At 35.7% G+C, this 21,269-nt stretch overlaps 1 protein-coding gene across 2 annotated transcripts in view; it reads right to left on the reverse strand.

Annotated features, from left to right (window-relative positions):
• LOC145984164 (mesoderm induction early response protein 1-like) overlaps positions 1-21,269 on the reverse strand; it is a 111,999-nt gene that overhangs the window by 60,785 nt on the left and 29,945 nt on the right. Inside the window, exons 4-5 of one of the 2 annotated variants that reach the window (XM_083117650.1) lie at positions 14,824-14,935; positions 9,345-9,478 (exon numbers count right to left, since the gene is read on the reverse strand). In XM_083117650.1, the coding sequence (XP_082973776.1) occupies positions 9,345-9,443 (99 nt within the window). In that variant the 5' untranslated portion in view covers positions 9,444-9,478; positions 14,824-14,935. Of the gene's footprint in view, positions 1-9,344; positions 9,479-14,823; positions 14,936-21,269 lie in introns of those variants that run through there. The other variant, XM_083117651.1, reaches the window with a different exon arrangement.

Below are 21,269 nucleotides of genomic sequence, written 5' to 3' on the forward strand. Positions count from 1 at the left end.
TACCATCATGGGCAGAAGGTCATAAGAAATAGCTCCTATTATTCACATGAATAGTGAGTATGACTATAGGATGGGGAATTTAGCTAGATGGGGTTTACTTTAGGTTATACTAGTTTTTTTCATAATTAATTTATTAGTATGTTATAGTTAGTTGATTATCCCCTCAATTTATGTTATATTTGACATTTGTTGTGGTTTACGGAAACACTTTCTGTAATTCTCAATCATACAACCTCACTCACTATTCACATTCATGTCTTAATACGAACTTATTTAAATTCACACAAAGGTGATTTATCTTGCTCAATGTTTTGTTTATAAGGATATTTGGTAATGAAATAGAGGGTTGTAAAATAATTAATTGTTGGTTGTAAACTGACTGAAGTTCATCTTGATTGTTAAATACTTCACTATTTGTCAAAATAAAAAATGAAAGAATCACATTTTCTTAATTTTGTATCTGACAATGCTAATTTCCTGAAATAACAGACTCTGTCCATAGTGTGCATCCACTAGCACTCTGGTTGCAGATCCTACATGTCTTGTGACAGAAAAACAGTAGAAAAAGAACATGTTTTAACCAGTGGCACTTCATGGTCTGGCTTTATGGGTGCGCACTTCAGCCTCACATCCACAAGAAGTGTTAACACCCGTCTCAAATACTCAGATCAGTTTTTGCATACATATTGGCAACCCACCTTTCACTGAAAATTAAGCTATGGCACAGTTGAATTTCAAGAAAAAATATAAAAATATGATTTGTTATAAATTTGAAATACCTTGGTGAATTTTCAGTCAATCACGAGAAGAACGATGTTATGGGGCTATAGATAATTCAGCATTAGATAACCTGACAAAATCAATCAAAACATAGAAATACCAATCTACAATATCAATATTATTGTCATGTTGTAAAATATTTAGTAAAAACTTCCTCCCTCGCCACGCTGATAAAGTGAACAAGAATAACAACAACATTTGCATACATCAAACAAGGAAGCTGATCCGACAACCACATACAGAAAAATCAGTTGTAATCTATCTAGTAGTTGTTTATTTCTAATGACCGACTGATCAAACCAACAAAAACAAGTGAAATCAAGATAATACTATTTTTAAAAATAACAGTACTCACTAAGTCACACTGCCCTGCTTTGTACTTCACAATTTTTCTTTCCCTTCTGCCATATCTGTATGATTACTGCAGCAGTCACTGTAGCTAACATGCCATGTAGCTAACTTCCCTCCAAAAATTCAACAATGTTAAAAGTTATGTCTCTGCTTTCGCTACGTACAGCTTTCTTTCCACGATGAAATCAAACACATTGAAACAGGAACGGGCTTTTGACAAACTTGAACAATTTTGCAATGCAGGAACAGGTAAACAAAGGAAACAGCTCACTGATCCATGCTACCTCTGCACGGACTGATAATTCAACTAAGGCACCAGAAGGAGAGTTTATTTTGGCCAAGCTGCAGTAAGCAAAAGCAATGCAAGACATTGTTTAAAACACACATTTCACTTTCAGTTGTACCCCTTCCTCATCCCCTTGCCATGCTCGGAACAGGGTGAGTGAAGATACCATAGAAATTTTAGTTTTCTAAAAAAAATCCCTTGATTTGCGATAATGTGTCGGTTGCCTCTACTCCATCAAATTATCTCGAATGGAACATGATTGCAACACTGCATTCCAGTGCATGGCTGCTAGTAGTAACACAAGCACTGGCTGTGCAAATGAAGCCCAAACCTTTTCTCTCTCCCAGAGTGCTGAAAACAGTGGCAAAGGAGAAAGGCCACCAACACATTGTGACTTGTGCGAAGCGAATGCACCTCAGTCTACGCAAAAGAACTGCAGGTGCTGGTAAAGCGAAGCAAATAGCAGATGAAGCAGCATGGGAATGTTTGATGTTTTGAAGGAGATAGTGGTCAGTGAATAATTATAATAAAAATTAATTCCATTGCAAATTTATTTGGGTATGCAGTGCGAATAGGCAGAAGCCATTACTGGTTTTAACTCTTCATTTTGGATTGAGTTGGTGTTTTAAGTCCACTTTATGCACAGTAAGGCTAATCGGGACTGGACCTACAGTTTAAAGTGGGATCCAAACCACTATGTGCCTCCACCAGGTATCAAACATGGGACCCCTTGATTACAAGGAAACAACGCTACCACTGCACCATTGGGGAGGCCCCTTAACCCTTTTTCAGCAGTTACAGCATACACACACACACACATATAAACAATAGTGCAATGTTTATCCACATGTTCTACTGCCATAAAAGGTCCAGGAAAACTCCAAAATAATTTGAAGAATTAACACAGCTATCAGCTCATACAAATAATAATAATAAATAAATAAATATTTCCATGCCTTCTGTGCACCAAAAAAGAAAGTTCTAATAACATACTGATAATTCCCAAATTAATCAACATAGAACTACGTACTTGGAATTTTAAAAAACAGCTTTGATGTGTTTTAAAACCTGGCATGTGTTACATAACATTCAATGAGAAAAAAAAGACTGAAAAATTTTCTATTAGATTCAAAGTAACATTTTATGTAAAGGAGGGAACCCTGCATAACTCTCTCTACTTTGGCATGGGACCACCTTATATTCAACCTCTGGTAAGTTCCAACTTTTCATGATTTGCAATATCATGAGGACAATTGGGGAGCTTTAGTTGTGGACTCAGGTAAAAAATCCAGAAAATAATTGATGGAATTTGATGTGCTAACTGCATGTCACCCAATGGGGTAAAAAAAATGACACTAGCAGTTCTTAGTTCTCATTTCTCTAACATAAGTGAACATAACATAACATCAAGTGAAAGACTTAGGAGAATGTAAACTTGCACACAAGGATTGTTTTTGCATCATCTTGTATCATTCAATGAAAACAATTTTGATTACTCTGAAGAATTCTGTGTATTGTATAAACTCAAAATAGTACATGTGGTAACATTCAAAAATATTGCATAACATTACATTAAAAATGAGTCAAGAATGGTTGGATGTAAATATCATAAAACTTCTATTTCCAAAAAAAAAAGTACACTAAATATTCGAGGGTAAGTCATTAAAGAACAGGAATTTTATTCTAAACTTCATGGAGATTTATGCACAACAAAAATTTGTATTTCGAGACTCAAAATGGTTCCTTAGCAGTCCTGATGAACGAGCAGTATGTGCCTACACTGTAGATTATACAGCACGGCCACTCCACTGTTGACTTGCACCATAGAAGAGCAACAAAGTGTTATTCATTTTTCGTGGTCAGAGGGAGCGAAACCTTCTGAAATCTACAGCAGAATGAAGGTTCAGTATGGAGGCAATTGTTTAAGTCAGGGGAGAGTGTACTAAATTAACAAAGAAATAATAAATAAGAATAAAGAATAAATAAATAAATATCCATAAGGGTTACATATTTGCTACCACAAGGGGAATGTCCTCCCCTTATTCGCCCTACAAGTACCACTCAGACAAAGGCATGTGCTTATTTATGAAGATGTCATATCAAATGCAAATCAACAAATAAATAATGATGCTGTCACTGGCACCTGAAAACGTGAATAATTTCTTTTAGATGTTGCCAATTAGCTGGAGGGCAATTTCATGATCATTGTAAAAAAAAAGTTCCCATTTTTTTAATGTCCTCGACCCAACTAGTGCCAGAGGTAAGGGTTAATCTTGACATACCATACAAGTGCAAAAAGGCAAAATGCACAAACTTGAAATGAACAATTCCAATATGTGCAATTATATGCATGTTAAGCTAACACATGCATGCACTAACATCTCAAATATGCATTTATATGCAGTATAAAACTTTACAAGAGCATTCCAAGTCAAGGAAAATGAATTAATCCATTGAAAGCATTAAAGGTTTCCAAAGAAAAAAAAACATGCAACTATGATGAAATCCGCCTCTTTAATCATGATTAAACACGGCATACAAATGTCTCAACACAATCATCTTAAAATGTAGATTTGTAATACACTAAATATGCAACTGCAGTAAATACAAAATGGCTGATTTCCAGTCCAACAAATGATGGTTGAATGTCCGCATCAAAATAATAACACAATTTGAGAATTAAAAAAATCAGTCCTGGAACTTTTCTGACAGAAGTTTTATAACTGTGCTTGCTTCCGTGCTTCTACTCTACTGTGAACACGCTGTAAAGCTGCGAATATCAATGTTCAAATTTTGTGTTTGTTAAGTGTTTACTGTCTCCTACTTCACACACACACATACACACATATATATATACACAGGGCGAGTCACCTAAAATTACCACCAGAAAAATTTTGTGAACAACAATAAATATTGAAAAATTACTTTCACATGTCAAATATCGACGTATTGGATATTGACATCGATATATCAACATCAATATTTTTATGACATCAACGCTTCGATATTTTAATTAACTCTACATCGATATATCAAAATATTGCACAGCCCTACTTCTGAGATGTTTGTTTTGAGTGTCAACTTCATGTTACAATTAGTTAAGAACTATTTGACGTATTACAATGTAACAAACGCCACCTCACATGGCTGGTCACTCTACACTTCTGAGGTTGTGTTTTTGTATGTATATCTTAGTGTAGCTTGAGAAAGTTCTGGGAAACTAGAACGAAATGTTGCAGATAAAATCAATAAAAACCACTAAAATAACTGTTAGATTATTTTGCAAGTACAACAAAAAGTGGTTATGTGAACCTCATACATTTATATCTGCGAAAGTAGTTTTTCAATATTTATTGTTGTTCACAAAATATTTCTGGTGGTAATTTTAGGTGACTCACCCTGTATATTGAATGATGGAAGAAGGGCAAGAAGGGCTAAACAGCAAATGAGGAGGAAATAGGAAATTCTTGCCAGATACTGAAAAATTTTACCAGTGTCTGGCAAGTGTTTGTTCCTTCTTATATGCTATATTTTTCCTGAGAATACATCTTGATAACATTTTTACGTGACCATTCCATTTTATTTCTTACCTTCCTTTCTTCATGGTTACATGAGGGCTATGTACAAAGTAACCTCTAGTGAGCCATATGCCAAACAAACAAAAATTGTTACAGTATATACAAAAACATACAGTATCTACATAGTTCCATTAACTTTCAACATAGCCGCCACCTGACTTTAGATATTTGTCACACGGTTAATGAGTTTATCAATGACCTCCACAAAGAAACCTGCTGCCAATGTGTTGTGCCATGTTGGCACACTCATTGGCAAAACGTTAACAAACCATTTGCATGTGTGTCTAAAGATAGGCAGTAGTCTTAGTTTCACATTATCACATGTGACAATACGATCAAAGAATTAATTTCCTTACTCACTTAAGAAGTTGAGTGCTGAGATTTGCTGTTCAGTAGGCATATTCTGAACCTTTCAGACAGAATACTTGTGATTTTGCGAAGAAAAGAATAGGTATTTCCAAAAATGTAGGGTGACCAGACATCCTCTTTTATCTGGACATGTCCTCCTGTTTAGGTGTCTGTCCGGCGTCCGGACAGATTATTTAAGAATCGGTACATGTCCTCCTTTCTTGGAAAAATGGTTCCACCCATAACGATCTACCAGGTGTTATTTTACATGTAAAGCATATCACTTGAGGCATGATAAGTATTGAGCACCTGGGAGCACAACCACTATCATTTTGTCCAAATGAGCCTTCAACGCATCCCAGACTGCAGTTCCTTTTCGAGTCACACATACGCGACACAGAAACGCGTAATGAGAAATTTGATTATTAAGTAATATTTACATTTATGAAATACCAAAGTGCCAGCCTCCGTGGTGGAGTGGTTAGCACACAGCGCTATGATGCAAAAGGTTCCTGGTTCAAATACCGGAACTGGAAAACAGTGGCAGATTCAGAAGTTACAGTTGGAAGCGGCAAATTTCAGTTGGGTATCTCACCCCACAGGAAATCAATTCCAACTTACAGTTGCACTAGTCTATACAAAGGAGAAGTATTACTATAAACAGGAAAAACATTGTTTTGCAAAAATAGGGATCCAGGGCTAGAATAGATTGTTGTTATATGTTGGAAGAAGCACATTTTATATATTTATGAAATTAATTGTAATGGCAAATGTGCTGCAAATTCTTTGCGGTGTCCTCTTTTTTATGTCTGTCCTCCTTTTTGAATGTATGTGTCTGGTCACCCTATGAAAATGCAATGGAATGGTGCAACTTTACACAGTTATTATGACGTAACTATTTGCGATAGAAAATCAAACAAGGCCTCAATATAAAGAAAAACTCCAGAAGTTTTCTTCTCACTAAGTGGGCTTAAGCTGCTTTGCCGCTGTTCCACCAGGATCGCCAGTGTGACAACCTCCCTGATAGCATAGGGAGTAACTGGATGTCCAGCCTGAATAGTATATCTGAGCATAAAATGGACTTCAAGAATTTTGTCAAGTGTGAACGTCACTGTTTTACTGAGGTTTTGCCATACACTGATGTGTTTTTCCCCCAGAAGAAAGCATGTAACTTCACACACCTTACACTTGATTCATTTGCTTTATTTTACTTCACTTTTTGTGCCACTTTTGGCTAATTTGCAAAGATGGGGACGAGTGATAATATGATGAAATTGATGACACTCGCAAACATCCATGCCCAGGCCACCTTACACTTGGTGGGCCATTTATCATGGTTCAAACTTTGTTTAACTTCACGTACAGAATAAACACATATGATGAGAGATGGTGCCAGTTCAAAAAGTACAGGCTTCTGTAAACAACTAAGCATACATTCTCATGTAGTGAAATGAAAAAATTAAAATAATAAGCAATCAATAAAAATGTAATATATCAGGAAAATATTAGTCCCCACCTTAAAAATACAGCATTGTTTATTGTTTTCATTAGACACCTTACCTGAAGTTCAATCCTTTCTTTTCTGGTTTCAAAATATTGTGCAATATTAAATTTTACAGTGAGTTTAATGAGTGGGAGTAAAAATAATTAAAATATCAAGCATGTAGGGGAATAAGTAAGTAGCATTTTATATGGTTAAAAGGTTGTATTCAAAAGATGGATTACTCTGAATAAGGTAGATGACATTTGATTTTCACCACTTGTTTTGTTACTAGAACAAATCTATCATCATTTTTACGTTTGTCACAATATCATATTTTCATTAGGAAATTCACATATATTTCAGTTTTGTATGGACTCAATAGACAAGTCTTCTTCAACAGGAACCTACACTTTTTTATTTGTTCTATTTACTCTTCAACATGACAGAAAGCTTACCTTCAATGCTAAAATCAATTCCTGATATTATTTCCAACTGGATAATTATCAAAGTAATCTTCCATTATATTCTGCAGCAGTTTCAAAACACATTCTTCACACAGTGATGAGCAATTTAACTTACTTTGCTAAGTATTACATGAAAACGAAGTCCAAACCATCATACTCACACATTAAAATAATATACTGTAATTAACATGCAACATAATTCACTACCAAAAAATCTGTAAAGATGTAACACAAAGATTTCACTGTTTTGAACACTATACTTTACTTCAAATTAGTGCCAATATGTTTTGTGTGTACAAAATATAACATACCAGTAGCTATGGCCCATTTAGCGATGATCAAGAAATGGCATATGCATCTGTATTCCCTTGTCTGTCCTGTATGCAAAATTTATTGGACTTACGGCATTCACTTATACAGGGTAATTCAAAAGGAATGGTGCAACTTTACACAGTTATTATGATGTAACTATTTGCGATAGAAAATCAAACAAGGCCTCAATATAAAGAAAAACTCCGGAAGATTTCTTCTCACTAAGTGGGCTTAAGCTGCTTTGCCGCTGTTTCACCAGGATCGCCAGTGTTGCAAAATGGCTAGTGATCAGTAGGTGTATTGTGTGTTGGAGCTATCAAGAACTGATTCACTCACAATGGTGCAAAGACATTTCCACATGCATTTTGGTAGTAATGCACATGTTTCAATCTTCCAAAAGATTTGCCAAAGTTACAACTGTGAATTGTTAGTGTCTTCGAAACCATGGACAATGACTTGCTGTCCGTGCATAGCATGTACTTGATTATCGTTTGGATGTTGACCGCATTACATGGTTCCCATGTTGAATCTTTGTAATGTGAGTTATGTGAGTAAAATTTCCAGTTTTCTTCATGTTCATGCCTTGTCTGATTTTCTATCATAAATAGGAACGTCATAATAAGTGTGTAAAGTTGCACCATTCATTTTGAATTACTCGTACTTTAGAATATTGTACCTGATTCATTTTTGCAAGATTGGTTTGTAATTCTAAATTCAGTCAATGAACCAGTTGTCTTACCACTTTGAAGGAGTACGATGTCTACCAATTTGATATTAATGAAGTATGATGTGATGCACTGATACAATCAACACTATGAGAAAAAAATCAGCTCTCAAAGTTGTATTCAGACTTCAGATGGATTTGCATTGCCATTGGTTGGAGACCATGGAATTCTAGTCTATGTTAATAGCTGTAATTTTAGCAATAACCTGGACACAGAAGATTTGAAATTACTGGAAACATTTCAGTATGATCAAGGATGAACCTGAGACTATAGAACTCTCGGTTTCCAAGTTGTAAGCACATATACTAATACTATGCTAGATATAAATACAGTGAACTTTAATACAGTAATACATTTTGGGAGGACTGAGACTAAGTACCTAAGGAGTGTGTGAAAACAAAATCTGGGAAAATTTTGTAACATACTGCTCTCCTGGGACCAAGAAAATAAAATGGACAATGAATAAAAATATAAAATCCAGGTTCCACTGTGTATATGCTACTAGACAAATATCTACAACAATCAGAAAAGGGTGGTCCTTAAGATCTTTTCAGGTTTCAAAATTGTCAATAGATAACAACATTTAATATGGAAAATTATGCTGAAAATCTAGGTTGCAACCAAAGATTATACATCTCTCTCATTGTTGCCAAGAGTAGTATGGTGTTACAGTTTCTAAATATAATGTACTGCCACTCTGTTTACATCCCCCCTCCTCCCCAAATCATTGTCAGATGAGCAGTGAATGTATGCAGTACAAAACTGATTTTTTTTCTCAGTCACTTTGTACTGCTTCACATTGAATTTTATTCCAGGATGATATTGAAATTCACAAATTTCTCTCATATGAGGATAATGTGGCAGGAAGAAAGATGTCACTTTTGAAAGAATCATTTATACATATATAGGCATGCATTCTGCACAAAATTGTGAGTTTACAGTGATAAGTAACCCCAAGTTTCTATTAAATTCATGGGTGTGAACATAACAAAAACATTTACATGTAAATTATCTTACCTTTTGCAAATTAGACAATTCAATTTGGGGGTCTTCATAGCTTTCCATAGCTTCCTCCTCATCAAGAGTTCGTTCATCGTCGAAGTCATTTACCATCATTTCAGGTCCAAACAAAACACATTTAATTGACAGTACTGCAATGAAAAAGAAAATAAATCCTAACAATCGTGAAATTATAAGCAAGAAAATGTACCAATTAATGCAAGGAAATGTCTCAATATTAAAAATGTGAAGAAAAAAAACTGTTTCTAAGAGGAAAAAGAAACCAAATCATAAAATGTGATTTGATGTTAAAAATAGTTGACTTACTTCTATTTATAGCAGGAGTGACTGACTTGATCAAAAAGAAAAAAGTAAGCAGTCACTACAGAAAATAACTGTTAAACCATAATTGAAAAGTTATTTCAATAACAGAAGAAAAGAGAGCATACACAGAAATGAACCCACTAATGGTACCACTAACAACACAGCAGAACCAAGTGTTCATAGCAGTAACGTCTCTCATTTATTTATTTTTTCTCCTTTGCTTACCAACTCGTTACTGACTTCTTCATATTACATATTTTTTTTTCATGCAAAGTATCCCAAAATTCCATGGCTACAAAATTGGTTGAAATTATGTTACGAGTATCTGTAGGAAATAACAATATGAAACATTGGGTGAAAAATGTGTCAGATGTAAAAGACAGAAAGCAATACGGTAAACAGGTCTGAATATAGAAAACACTAAAAAATCAAGATATGCGTGTGGACATTGTAAATAGAAAGGAGAAACCAGAAAAAACTACAAAATAACCATCCAAGGAACCGAGATAAGGATATCAAGAATGAAACAAGCTAAGCTGCATACATCATCGGGGCTAGAAAATTTTGCACCAAAGGTTTTCTACTTGATATGTAACATGTAAAATACATAAAATAAAAAGAACACATATGTTTCAAACATAGAACATGAAATTCTATCATTACACTTTGAGTAGATTTTCAAGTAAGCTAATCAAGATGTGAAATGGACCATCAAATGGGTTCAACTGGTTCTCCAGTCAATAAAATTACATCTTTGTTTGACATATGCCACCACAATGCTACCTTAGTCCAATTTTCAAGCAGTGGACAAACCAAAACATAAAATATTAAACTAAACTAGAATTCAAAGCATTACTGTCAGTTCACAAAGTTCTATATTTGTACCCATAGTAGGGATGGGACCGATTAATCAGTACTCTATCGGTATCGGCCGATATAGGTATATCAGTGTATCGGTAACATTACCGATTATTTTACTGATCTGATATATTGATAAATATCCAACTTCTTTTGCACTGCAGTCACCTCGGAACACACATTTATTAAGGAGATCAATGAACATTTCAGGTTCTTCAAGGACCATTTCTAATTTTATATCGGATTGGTAGAATATCGGTTATGGGTATATTTTATATCAGTACTTTATCGGTATTGGCCAAAATTTCATATCGGCCCATCCCTAACCCATAGTAATTTGTGAGAAATCAATGGATATTTAAAAGTTTGATTATAGACTCAAATATAAATATAAGCTGACCATCAAGAATATTCACATTTCAAAAAGTTCTCAATTTGTAAGTCTTATAAATACTACAACTCAAAATGTCCACATTCTTCAAGAATAAAGAAAAAAAATTAAGGAAAGTGCAGGTACATTCCCACCCATTCCACAGTATATTTGTTTTTAACGTTCAGGTTGAGATCCCATGAGGCACATTTCACTATGCATTTTGGGACCACCCTGGAGTGCCAGTTTGAGTGAGGTGGAAACAGCAGAAACTACACAAACAAGAAGCTCCTAATCACAAACCATCCTCTGATCTGCCCATAAGCAGGTATGAGTATACACATCAGGGGTATGAACCCTACTGTGAAGGAAGTGGGAGCCAACTTGACAATATTTTCTCTTCTCCTCTCTTCCTTCTTTTATTTTCTCTTTTTCTAAAAAGACTTCCATTTCACAGTGTTAACTTCATGGAAACATAATTTGCCACTCCAGGTATGGTCCCACAATGTATGGCATGGTATACTTTCAAATTCCTTTAATAATGTGTTCCTAAAGAAAGTGGGTATTTCAGTCAGCACGACTGTCAAGAGGAAAGAAGTTCAACCACATTAATCAGAAAATTAAATGTACAAGTGGTAAACATCAATTAGTAAATTTCATTTTTCTTCAAATGTTACTTCTACCTCCAAAGAAAAAAATAAATGAATAAACAAACTTTACAGTTGTAATTGATGAATGCAAACATAGAATAAAATGCATACTTTCAATTAACCTGAACATCAGAAAGTGAAAAAACAACTAAAAAATCACCAATTTCATTTTGTACTTCAGCATTTTGTAATTTTCCAAAAATATATCACCCTCATGGTAAATCCAAGCCCCTGTCCATGTTTAATGTATTGATCTTGGTGATGTACAACACAGATTACAAGTCACTTACAATGTCCTCTGGAAGATTTCCACATTTTGAACATTTCTTAATTTTTTTAAACTCTGTGTAGACCTATGGAATAAAGCTTATGAGTGATACTTCATATCTTGCATACAGTATGGCAATAAAACTTTTGAAACACGGTGTGTGATTTAAAAGGGAAAAGGGGAGTGGCAAGTAGTAAATTCTGTGACCTCAAAAAGAGCCACAAGCACTTAGCAAGTGCCACTTAGCTAAGTTCCATTTAAGATAAGTCTGTTTTAAGAATCCTTCAGTTGCACCATGGTTTTGGAAGCTTGATTTTATTGAGTGGATCCTGATTGCAGCAGGATCCAACAACACAATATGGAGGAAGCTGTATTTTTGATCTTGTTTTGACTCTGTACAGTGTCCGATTATGTCTGCTTGTAATTGCCACATATACAACAGAATAGAAAATTCATTTGTAAAGGACAAGAATGTTCAACAAAAATGTTTATCATTCTAAATTCTGAATTATAGTTCATTCAACCTGTCTTCGTTTCTATGTTTAGTTTAATTTATACTAGCATATTAAACAATTCCCTGCCTCGTCACTTTATTATTCAATGCTATGACAATAATTTCTTGAAATGTGGTACACTTCTATACAGATAAACTGGCACACTCCTTTGAGTTGAAGTTCAGCTTCGTAGGAGTTTGTGTCTGGTGATACAGCCGAAGTAAATTTTCGGAAAACAGCACTTCACAGTGTTTCTTACTATCAAACATTTTAACCACATGCAAGGAATTTTGTGTGTCTCAGACTCAATGAAAAGGGCTAACAGAAAGATTGCAGCATAAACATTAATGAACTGGACTGTCCACGTCTACAATCAAACTAATGTAAATGTGAAAAATTCATGAAAAATGTATTTTTGATGATCACAATGCGTTAGGATGCGAGGGCCCTGGGTTCGAATTTGGCCTGAGCATGGGTGTTCTTTTTGAGTGTCTCTTCATCGTCATGAGTAGCCAAAAATGGAAGAAAAGCAACACTAAATACCAAAAAGAGAAAAAAAGAAAAAATGCAATTAGAATAAATGAGGTGGAAAATGTGCTGTTGTAATTCCTGAAAATGATGCAAAACAAGAACTATTATCATATTTTGGAAAAAAGTGTTTTCCTACCCTGGAGGAAGGATTGAAGAATACATTAACTCCTTCCCCACCCACTTTGGCAAACAGAATCGCTAATATGCGATGGGAAAAATAATAAAAATCTGAAAGCAAGAAGAGTTTCTGTCACAACCAGGGTGGCACCCACGTGTCATAGTCATCCAGGCTATTAACAATAAGTCAATGATTGTCCTCTCATTTAACAGTACATGGACGTTTTATGAAAATAAAAATTGAATGTTTTTGGCAAGTGGTAGGTTGGTGTTTCCCCGCCCTCAATAATCATTGTGCTCCATTTCCGTCAGCACAGCAAAATTCTGCTATGTGACTATGAAGCGTATTGATGAGCATGGAGGGAGAGAGAGAGGGAAGGAGGGAGGGGGGGAGGGAGGGAGGGAGGGAGGGAGAGAGAGAGAGAGAGAGAGAGAGAGAGAGAGAGAGAGAGAGAGAGAGAGAGAGAGAGATATAGAGAGTGTGAGTGAGTGAGTGAGTGAGTGTGTGTGTGTGTGTATATATATATATATAATATATTATATTATATTATTTGCGAAGGACGGTCATTATTCTGGAATCTACGGAGACATTCATTCAGCCGGTACTGATTTTACAGCCTCACAATTCTATTTTTGTGCTCAATTTTTTGTTATGAAAGCAACATGCACGTGTTAAAAGAAGTGTTAAAAAAAAACATCCATATACTGTTAAATGAGACAACAATCACTGACTTATTGTTAATAGCCTGGATGACTCCTCTCATGTGCTGCCCTGGTTGTGACAAAAACTCTTCTTGCACCATTACTGTGTGAAAGAAATGGGCTTGGTAATTAATTGATTGATTTGGTGTTTTAAGTCCACTTTATGTACAGTAAGGCTAATCGGGACTAGACCTACAGTTTAAAGTGGGGTGTGAACCACTATGTGGCTACACTGGAAATTGAACCTGAGACCTTTTGATTACAAGTCTACGATGCTCCCACTGTGCCATAGGAAAGGCCCTTCAAGAATATATGAAGGAACACAAAGTCTTCCCCCTATTATGTAGGCTACACAGTTCCTCAAAAGCAGAGTTTTTGCAAGGAACTGGCTAAGTATGTAAATTTGTCCTCTATGGTTCTAATTGTCCTCCTCCATGGTCGTGTGGTCTAAGGCACCTTGCTTTGGAAGGCGGCTGCGGGACGGCATGGGTTCGATCCCGGGTTCAGTCTCCAGGAATTTTTGATCTGTGTATAGGGCCGGTGACAACCCACCATCGTGAGGAAATTGGGGAGTTCGAGCGAGTAGCGTAATCTGGTCTCGAAAATCTCCTATAATGGCTGGGGATCCAACGTGCTGACCCCATGTCACCCCATTACCGGTTGAAGAACTGCACACCTCTAGGTAAGATTGTGGAGGGAGACTGGCAATCAGGAGATAGGCCGAGGCCCTTCAAGGGCTGTCCCACCACGGATTATTACTATTATGGTTCTAATTAAATATCTACCAGAACAGGAATCCAAGATAAGGTAAGATTAATATTGTTGCAATGTAATCATGGGGTCCAGGATTCACATCCTGTTTGTAAAATTCTTAGTGATTTGGTTTTGCTTTTTCTTGTCAATTCTCTACAACTCTTGGGTTAATTGCAATGATGAGGATAAATGAACTGATAAAATGGGTGATGAGATATATATGCTGTACCTGTGACTTCTGGATTCATAGCATAGCATATTGCTCTGGCTACACTGACACAGATGCAGGTTTCACTAATTTAGATCCAACTCTAAAGTGGAAGGTCATCCTGATATGCCTAAATGTATTTATAAAGTGAACTTACAAATAATACCATTAAATAGTACAGACATAAATGTAAGGAAAACAACAACAACAAAAAAAACTTACATATGCATTCACTAGATTATTATGCCTTCTTCCCAGGACACCTTTTTTGAGACTGGACATACCTCTAAAATTTGGCATGTCCTACATGAAGATTTTTGTAGACAAATTCCTCCTACAAAAAAAAAAAAATAGCTGTTACGGTATGCAGCTCAAAAAATCTACTGAACTACCTACTCTCAAACACAACATGCACACATTATGCTACATGAACACACTAAATAAAGAGAGATGGGGTGGAATGGCACACGAAAAAACAAAGTGACCATTAAACTTCATACCACTCACATCAGTAGATCAAATATCAATAACTACAGGGTGATTCAAAAGTCCCTTAACACCCCCTATAAAATGTAAAGGAGTTAGGTTGGGTACAAATGGTCATGATCATTATATATATATATATATATATATAATGATATTCCATGGCAGGAGATCTGGACCAGGAATTTTCCGTCTCTGCGTGGCTCTGAGCCAGCCTTGTAAATAGGTACCTGGGGGTAACCCTAAAGGGTTAAGGTGGCTGGGTATGATGCTGATCACATCATCCCAACTATGGCTGAGATCAAGAATATGTGGAACTCTGTACCTCCACATCACCCCATATGCCTTCACAGTATGCGTGCCCATGCTTGGGGTACCTTTACTTTACCTTACAAATGGTAATGATAGAAACAGGTTAGGCCTAGGGGGGGACCATATTGGTGTGTTACATGATTATGTCCATCATATTGGTGATATCGTATATTCTGTTTATAAACATTAGCTTTGTCCCTGTGAGGGACTTCTCATCCCAATGGAAGCGTCACATTGTAATTGTTCAAGACAACCATTCATAAAGCTCAACTCTTTGTGGATGTATCAGATTAAAATCATGTACAACGGCATGTGAACTTCTCACCCAGATGTCAGTATGATCTCTCGATGTTAGAGGCATTTTAATATTTTTTTCCTCCTGACACCTAGAAAAGGAGGAAACGGGTACAAGCATTCATTAATAACTTTTTACTGGTTAAAAATAAGTTGAAAAACATTCACCATTGCATTTCTCATGAAATTCTAGCCTCATTTGATATACCTCATCTCCCCTTCTCATTTCAAAATTTGGAGTTAAATTCAATATGGCGGGCATCCACTTGAACACACCAATATGATTCCCCTTAGACCTAACCTGTTTTTTTTCACCATGACTATCTGATCCCAGCCTAGGCCCGTAGCCAGGCAGGGGCCAGCGGGCTCAGCCCCCCCTGACACTGCCGTCAGCCATCTTGACATTAAGTAAAACTATTTTGTATAATTTGTTTGCAGTGAAGAGTGAAAATGTAGACAGCACATATTATTTTGCTCACAACTTTGGTGAAGTATAAATTCACATAACATGAACATGAACAGCAGCATTATTTATCTGTACCTTTGCTAACCCTGTTGCGACCTCCCTTTTAGACAAAAATCTGTGACTATGATGTCATCGTACAAATTCCCTCCGCATCTGCGTCAAAGGTCAACAGATCCCAAGTTTTGGGAACGGAGGGGAGTTTCATTGCTTCGGCCAGAGGTGGAATGTACAGTAGGCACTATGATTGAACATTTTATTGTGTGTGATTATTAGGGACATGCATATTTCGTTTTTGACGAAAAAACGAAATTTGAAGAAACACATTGTAGTGTTAATTTTTCATGTTTTTGAAAGGTGTGAGATGCATTTTGTGACCATGTTTTGTCACGAAATAATGCGAAATGAACTTCAAAAAGCGAAATTAACTCTTAAACACGAAATTTACCATTTATATACCGACGCGACACTTTCTGAAGTCTGAAGTATCCTGTGAGTTATGCAATTCCCGGAAATTTGATTAAATCTGCTGTTAATATTGGAGAAGCAAAAATGGACTCCTTTACACAGAAATAAACTTAATACTCTTATAACTACATAAATGTGTTATTAGAAGTGAAATGTTAATTCTGTGCAATAAGTGTAGTTTTTAAATCAAATTTAGGATTATATTCACAATTTTAAAACCAAAATGTCTTTTTATATACCACTTTTCATCCAATTTTTCACCGCTATAACACCGATATTTCATTTTATTTACCGCTTTTGAACCCGAAATTGACTCAGTTTTTGTACCAAAATTTTGCTTTTTTATTTACCAAAAATATGTGCCTCTAGTGATTATAAATATGGATTGTGTAGTAAGGGATGATTTCAATAGCAGTCAGGTAACACTTCAAGCGATGTTTTTGAATATTTCTAAATTGTATGTAACTTAATGACCTCCCCCCACACACACACATAGTTTACCTTCATTTAACACTGTTAAACTTTTGAAAAATGGACTTTGATTACAAAGCCCCCCCCCCTTGATAAACAATGCCTTAGCCTGGACTTTACAGCACCAATTACATTGAGTTGCTTACACTGTCAGACATTAAAGTGTGATGCATTGGTAGGCTTTCAAAAGTGTTATGCTGGCCACATGAGAAATGTTTCATTACGAAAATAAAGGCAAATGTTTCATAAATTTTGTTTGTTCTGTATGCATGTATTTATTGTGTGGTTCAAACACAGTACAGAAACGTGGTCTTGTTGGAGTTGGAAGTTTCGAAGTCCACATTATTCACAGATAGGATAATTGGGACTTGACCTACAGTTTAAGATGGGATCTGAACCACTATGTGCATCCAGCAGGGATCAAATCCATGACCATGTATATAGGTTTGTTGCATACAAGTTTTGACATCAATGGTTTGCTCTTGAATCACATTTGATGACTACATGGCATGTGGTGACATGGAACAAATAGTTGCTATATCATTACAATACGTGACACCTTGAACTTGCTGTACTGATACTTCATAGCCGACTTGGAATATGGAATTGGTCCTACCTTAAGGGGAAGAGTTACAGTTTCGCACCAGTTGTGCATTTAATTTAGTATTGTCCGAATGGGCACTGCTAATAAAAAAAAATCCCGGCTTATGAGAGAGCATAAAATTCTCCCATGTTGCATGCAAGTGGAAGAATTTTTATTATTTTTTTTTAATTACTAAGCTAGACACGGTATTTGAAAAATTTGATTAATAAGAATTTTCAGAATTCCATGTATTCCTTATGGGGAATCAACTTCACGTTATGGCTAATCTATCTATCAATTACATCTTCAAACTGTCCTCTTTCCGTTGATATATTTTTTACGCATCGGAAGTTTTTATATTCCCAAGAGAACAAATAAAATAATACTCCCACAAGTGCAATGCATTTCTCCTTGCCTCCAACAGCCATCCTGGCAGTGTTGCCAAACCTGATGTGCATAAGAGAGCTAAATTTCACCTTAAATGGAGTTAAAACTAACTTTCAAGGAGCTAGTTTTACGAAGGCTGGATAAAGTGCCTCCTAGGGTAATTTTAGGTGTCAAAGGGAGTGGGGGCACTGCTAAAAAAAAAGAAAGGTAAAGTGTTCCCCTGTGCTTAGCACCACGCCATGAAGGCGTATAGGGGGTGTGGGGGTAACGCCCCACACTTTCTTGATCCGGTCATGAGTGGGGGTGATGTGATCAGCATTACGCCCCTGACCGCCTTTACCCCCCAGGGTTCATTCTGTGCATGTCATTCGATGCTGGGTGGGCGCCGGGGCCGCTTCCAACGTTAGAAAAGTTCCCGGATTTGAACCGGCCGGGGATCAAACCCGGGACCTTGAGCATGGTAATCAGACGCGTTACCGACTGAGCCACTGCGGCACTGCTATTAGCGTTAATTAGAGTCCCTGGATGTATGACTTGATGTCATATACGAGTACTTGTGATCCATTCTCCTTGTGGACAGCTGAGATTTACCTACAATATGGCATCATCTACCAACAGCTGATTCTAGTGGTGCAAAAGAGAATTCATGCAAGTTTATTTACTTCAGAGCAAGAATAATAATTATGATCGCAAATTTAAATTTGTGCTTTTCTACCCAATACAAAACTCAATTGCATGTTAATGCAAAATATGTTTGTATTGAACAACCGGGGAGTAAGACATTCAAGAATTTGTGAGCCTAATTGATTGGTAAAATTGATTACATATTGAACTTATAACTAAACTTATAACTAGAAACTTTATTTAACAAGAAAGAATGTAGCCACCTATTTACTTTTTAGTCACAGTACAAGACATTCAGTTACTTCTTCAATAATATATTATGTTTCAGTTTAAAAGCATTATGTGCACAATGATGAACATGATGCGAAATAAATAGCTTATAACTTCCATCAATTGAATTTACAACTTCGTTCTATTCATGGACTATTTCACAAATACGTTTTGGATAATTTTGTACCTTTGCACTCAGCATGAGCATGAACAATGAATGTTATATTCTTCCTCTGTAAAATATTTCTGTCAAAACAGCAAGACCTCTTTGATTATTGCAAATAGAATTAATGAACTAAATGATAAATGTGTAATGTCAAATATCAGCATTTAACATTGTCTGGAAATTTAAAACTAACTCTTAAACAAATTCCTCAAGTGCAAATTTGCTACTTGCACAGTCAGTGATTTCATGTAACCTACTGGCTTTATTTTAATCTATAGTCTGCATGGAAGAGTAGGAGAGCGAGATATTTTCTCAACCTGTTCAAAATATTACAAGTACAATGGGACTATAATTATAAACTTACATGTCAGTGAATATGATCAATGACTATTTAAAAGCTTTCTATACTCTCTAATTTGTAATCTGGCTCAAGTTTAGATTGCAGGTTTGTTATCTTTATATTGTACACACACCTATTTTACACCTCAGTTAATTGATACGATTTGGAAACATGTCCATGTACAGTTAGAAGTAAATTGTCATTTTTAGTGATTAATGAAGCAAGCACTGATGTTAAAACGTGCACCCTATACTGAAAAACAAGTTGCATCACATATCGCGTATATTGCCTTTTGCTTTTTACCATTGCCTGGCTTGTCTACTGAAAAGGAATATAAATTATATGAACTTTAGAACAAAGAATTCCAGTGGTTAGTAACAATAACAATATTCTCCTCAGAGTACATATGGCCTAGTGCATTCCTTTGCTTTTTGCTTTGGATTTCTTTATTAAAGTAGCTTGCTTTCCCTATCATTCTTAAAAAATTCAATTTTCCGTGTGAAGTATATTCCTTTGAATATGTGAATTAGTGGGTTAGGTCATTTAAATTTAATGCTCTTAGCATCTAGGTGTTTTGAGTAGGTTAGGCTAATTAAGCTTGTTGCATTAGTATTTGTACAATTTTACTTCGTTTGCAACACGAAAAATGTTTTCTTTTTTTTTAAAAAAAAAGGGTAGCCTATGACCACGGTAACTTGTGCAACCTAATATTTAACAGATTTCTCGAAAATTATAGATTAATTCAAATTACACAGTGAATTGTGTTTCCAAAGTTTCTTTGATACAAAATTCCAGTATTGCAAACACTTTCCTCATCATCCCATATGTAAAATTTTCAGAAAATTATCTTGCATACGAAACTCGGACTCGTAAGTTGTCATTACACAGCATTTAAATAGTACTTACATACGAAAGCTGTTATTTCTTTATGAATTCAGAGTATGTTTCAAATGTAGGATAACATTTTTATCTAATAGCATTTTTTCTTTTGGTAATTCGAAAAATAAAGGTAGATTATGCAGAATGGTAAAAAATGGGTTCTATTGGGTTCCGCTGCAGGACCAAAACCTTTTTTTTCACACATTTTAAATTCGGCCCAAGTTGCATATTGTCTTGTTGATCTGGAAAAAAGGTTCCTACACCATATTTAAATTGATCTGGAAAAAAGGTTCCTGGACCAAATTTAAATTTAGCCATCATTGCCTACTGTATTGATTGATTGATTGATTGATTTCCTTTGTGCCACTTTTAATTGCAAAGATGGGGATGAGTGATGATATGATGAAACTGATGAATGGACACTCACAAACATCCACGTCCAGGCCAGGATTCAAACCCGGGACACTTGGCATCATAGCGCTATGTACTAACCCTCCACCACGGGGGTCGGCATTGCCTACTGTATTAATTATATTTTTCATATAATTATTATTTTACATATTCAAACTTACAGGCAGTAAATTGTAAAATTATATCTAATTCAATTATAGAGATCCCCAAATAGAAAAATTCCGTGAAGGGGCAATTGTCCTCTCTCTCCATTGCAGACATCCACATTTACTACATACTTAGTTTAAGCCACTCATGGGTTCTCGATCTGATAAAACAGGAACAGTAGTTCATGAAAGTAACTGTAGTGTAGCCATAAGCTTCATAATTTTGATATTGGCCATTACTTCACCTAACTGTACCATTCTTTCTATTTCAAAATGGATCATTTTTATTTTGTTATCTCTATTCTTTTTTAACTTTCATGTCTTCATTCCTCCCCTAAATACATGTGGTAACCAACCCAGAGAAAGGCAGG

Source organism: Lepisma saccharinum, chromosome 2 (genome assembly GCF_977018435.1).
Source record: "Lepisma saccharinum chromosome 2, izLepSacc3.1, whole genome shotgun sequence".
NCBI lineage: Eukaryota > Metazoa > Arthropoda > Insecta > Zygentoma > Lepismatidae > Lepisma > Lepisma saccharinum.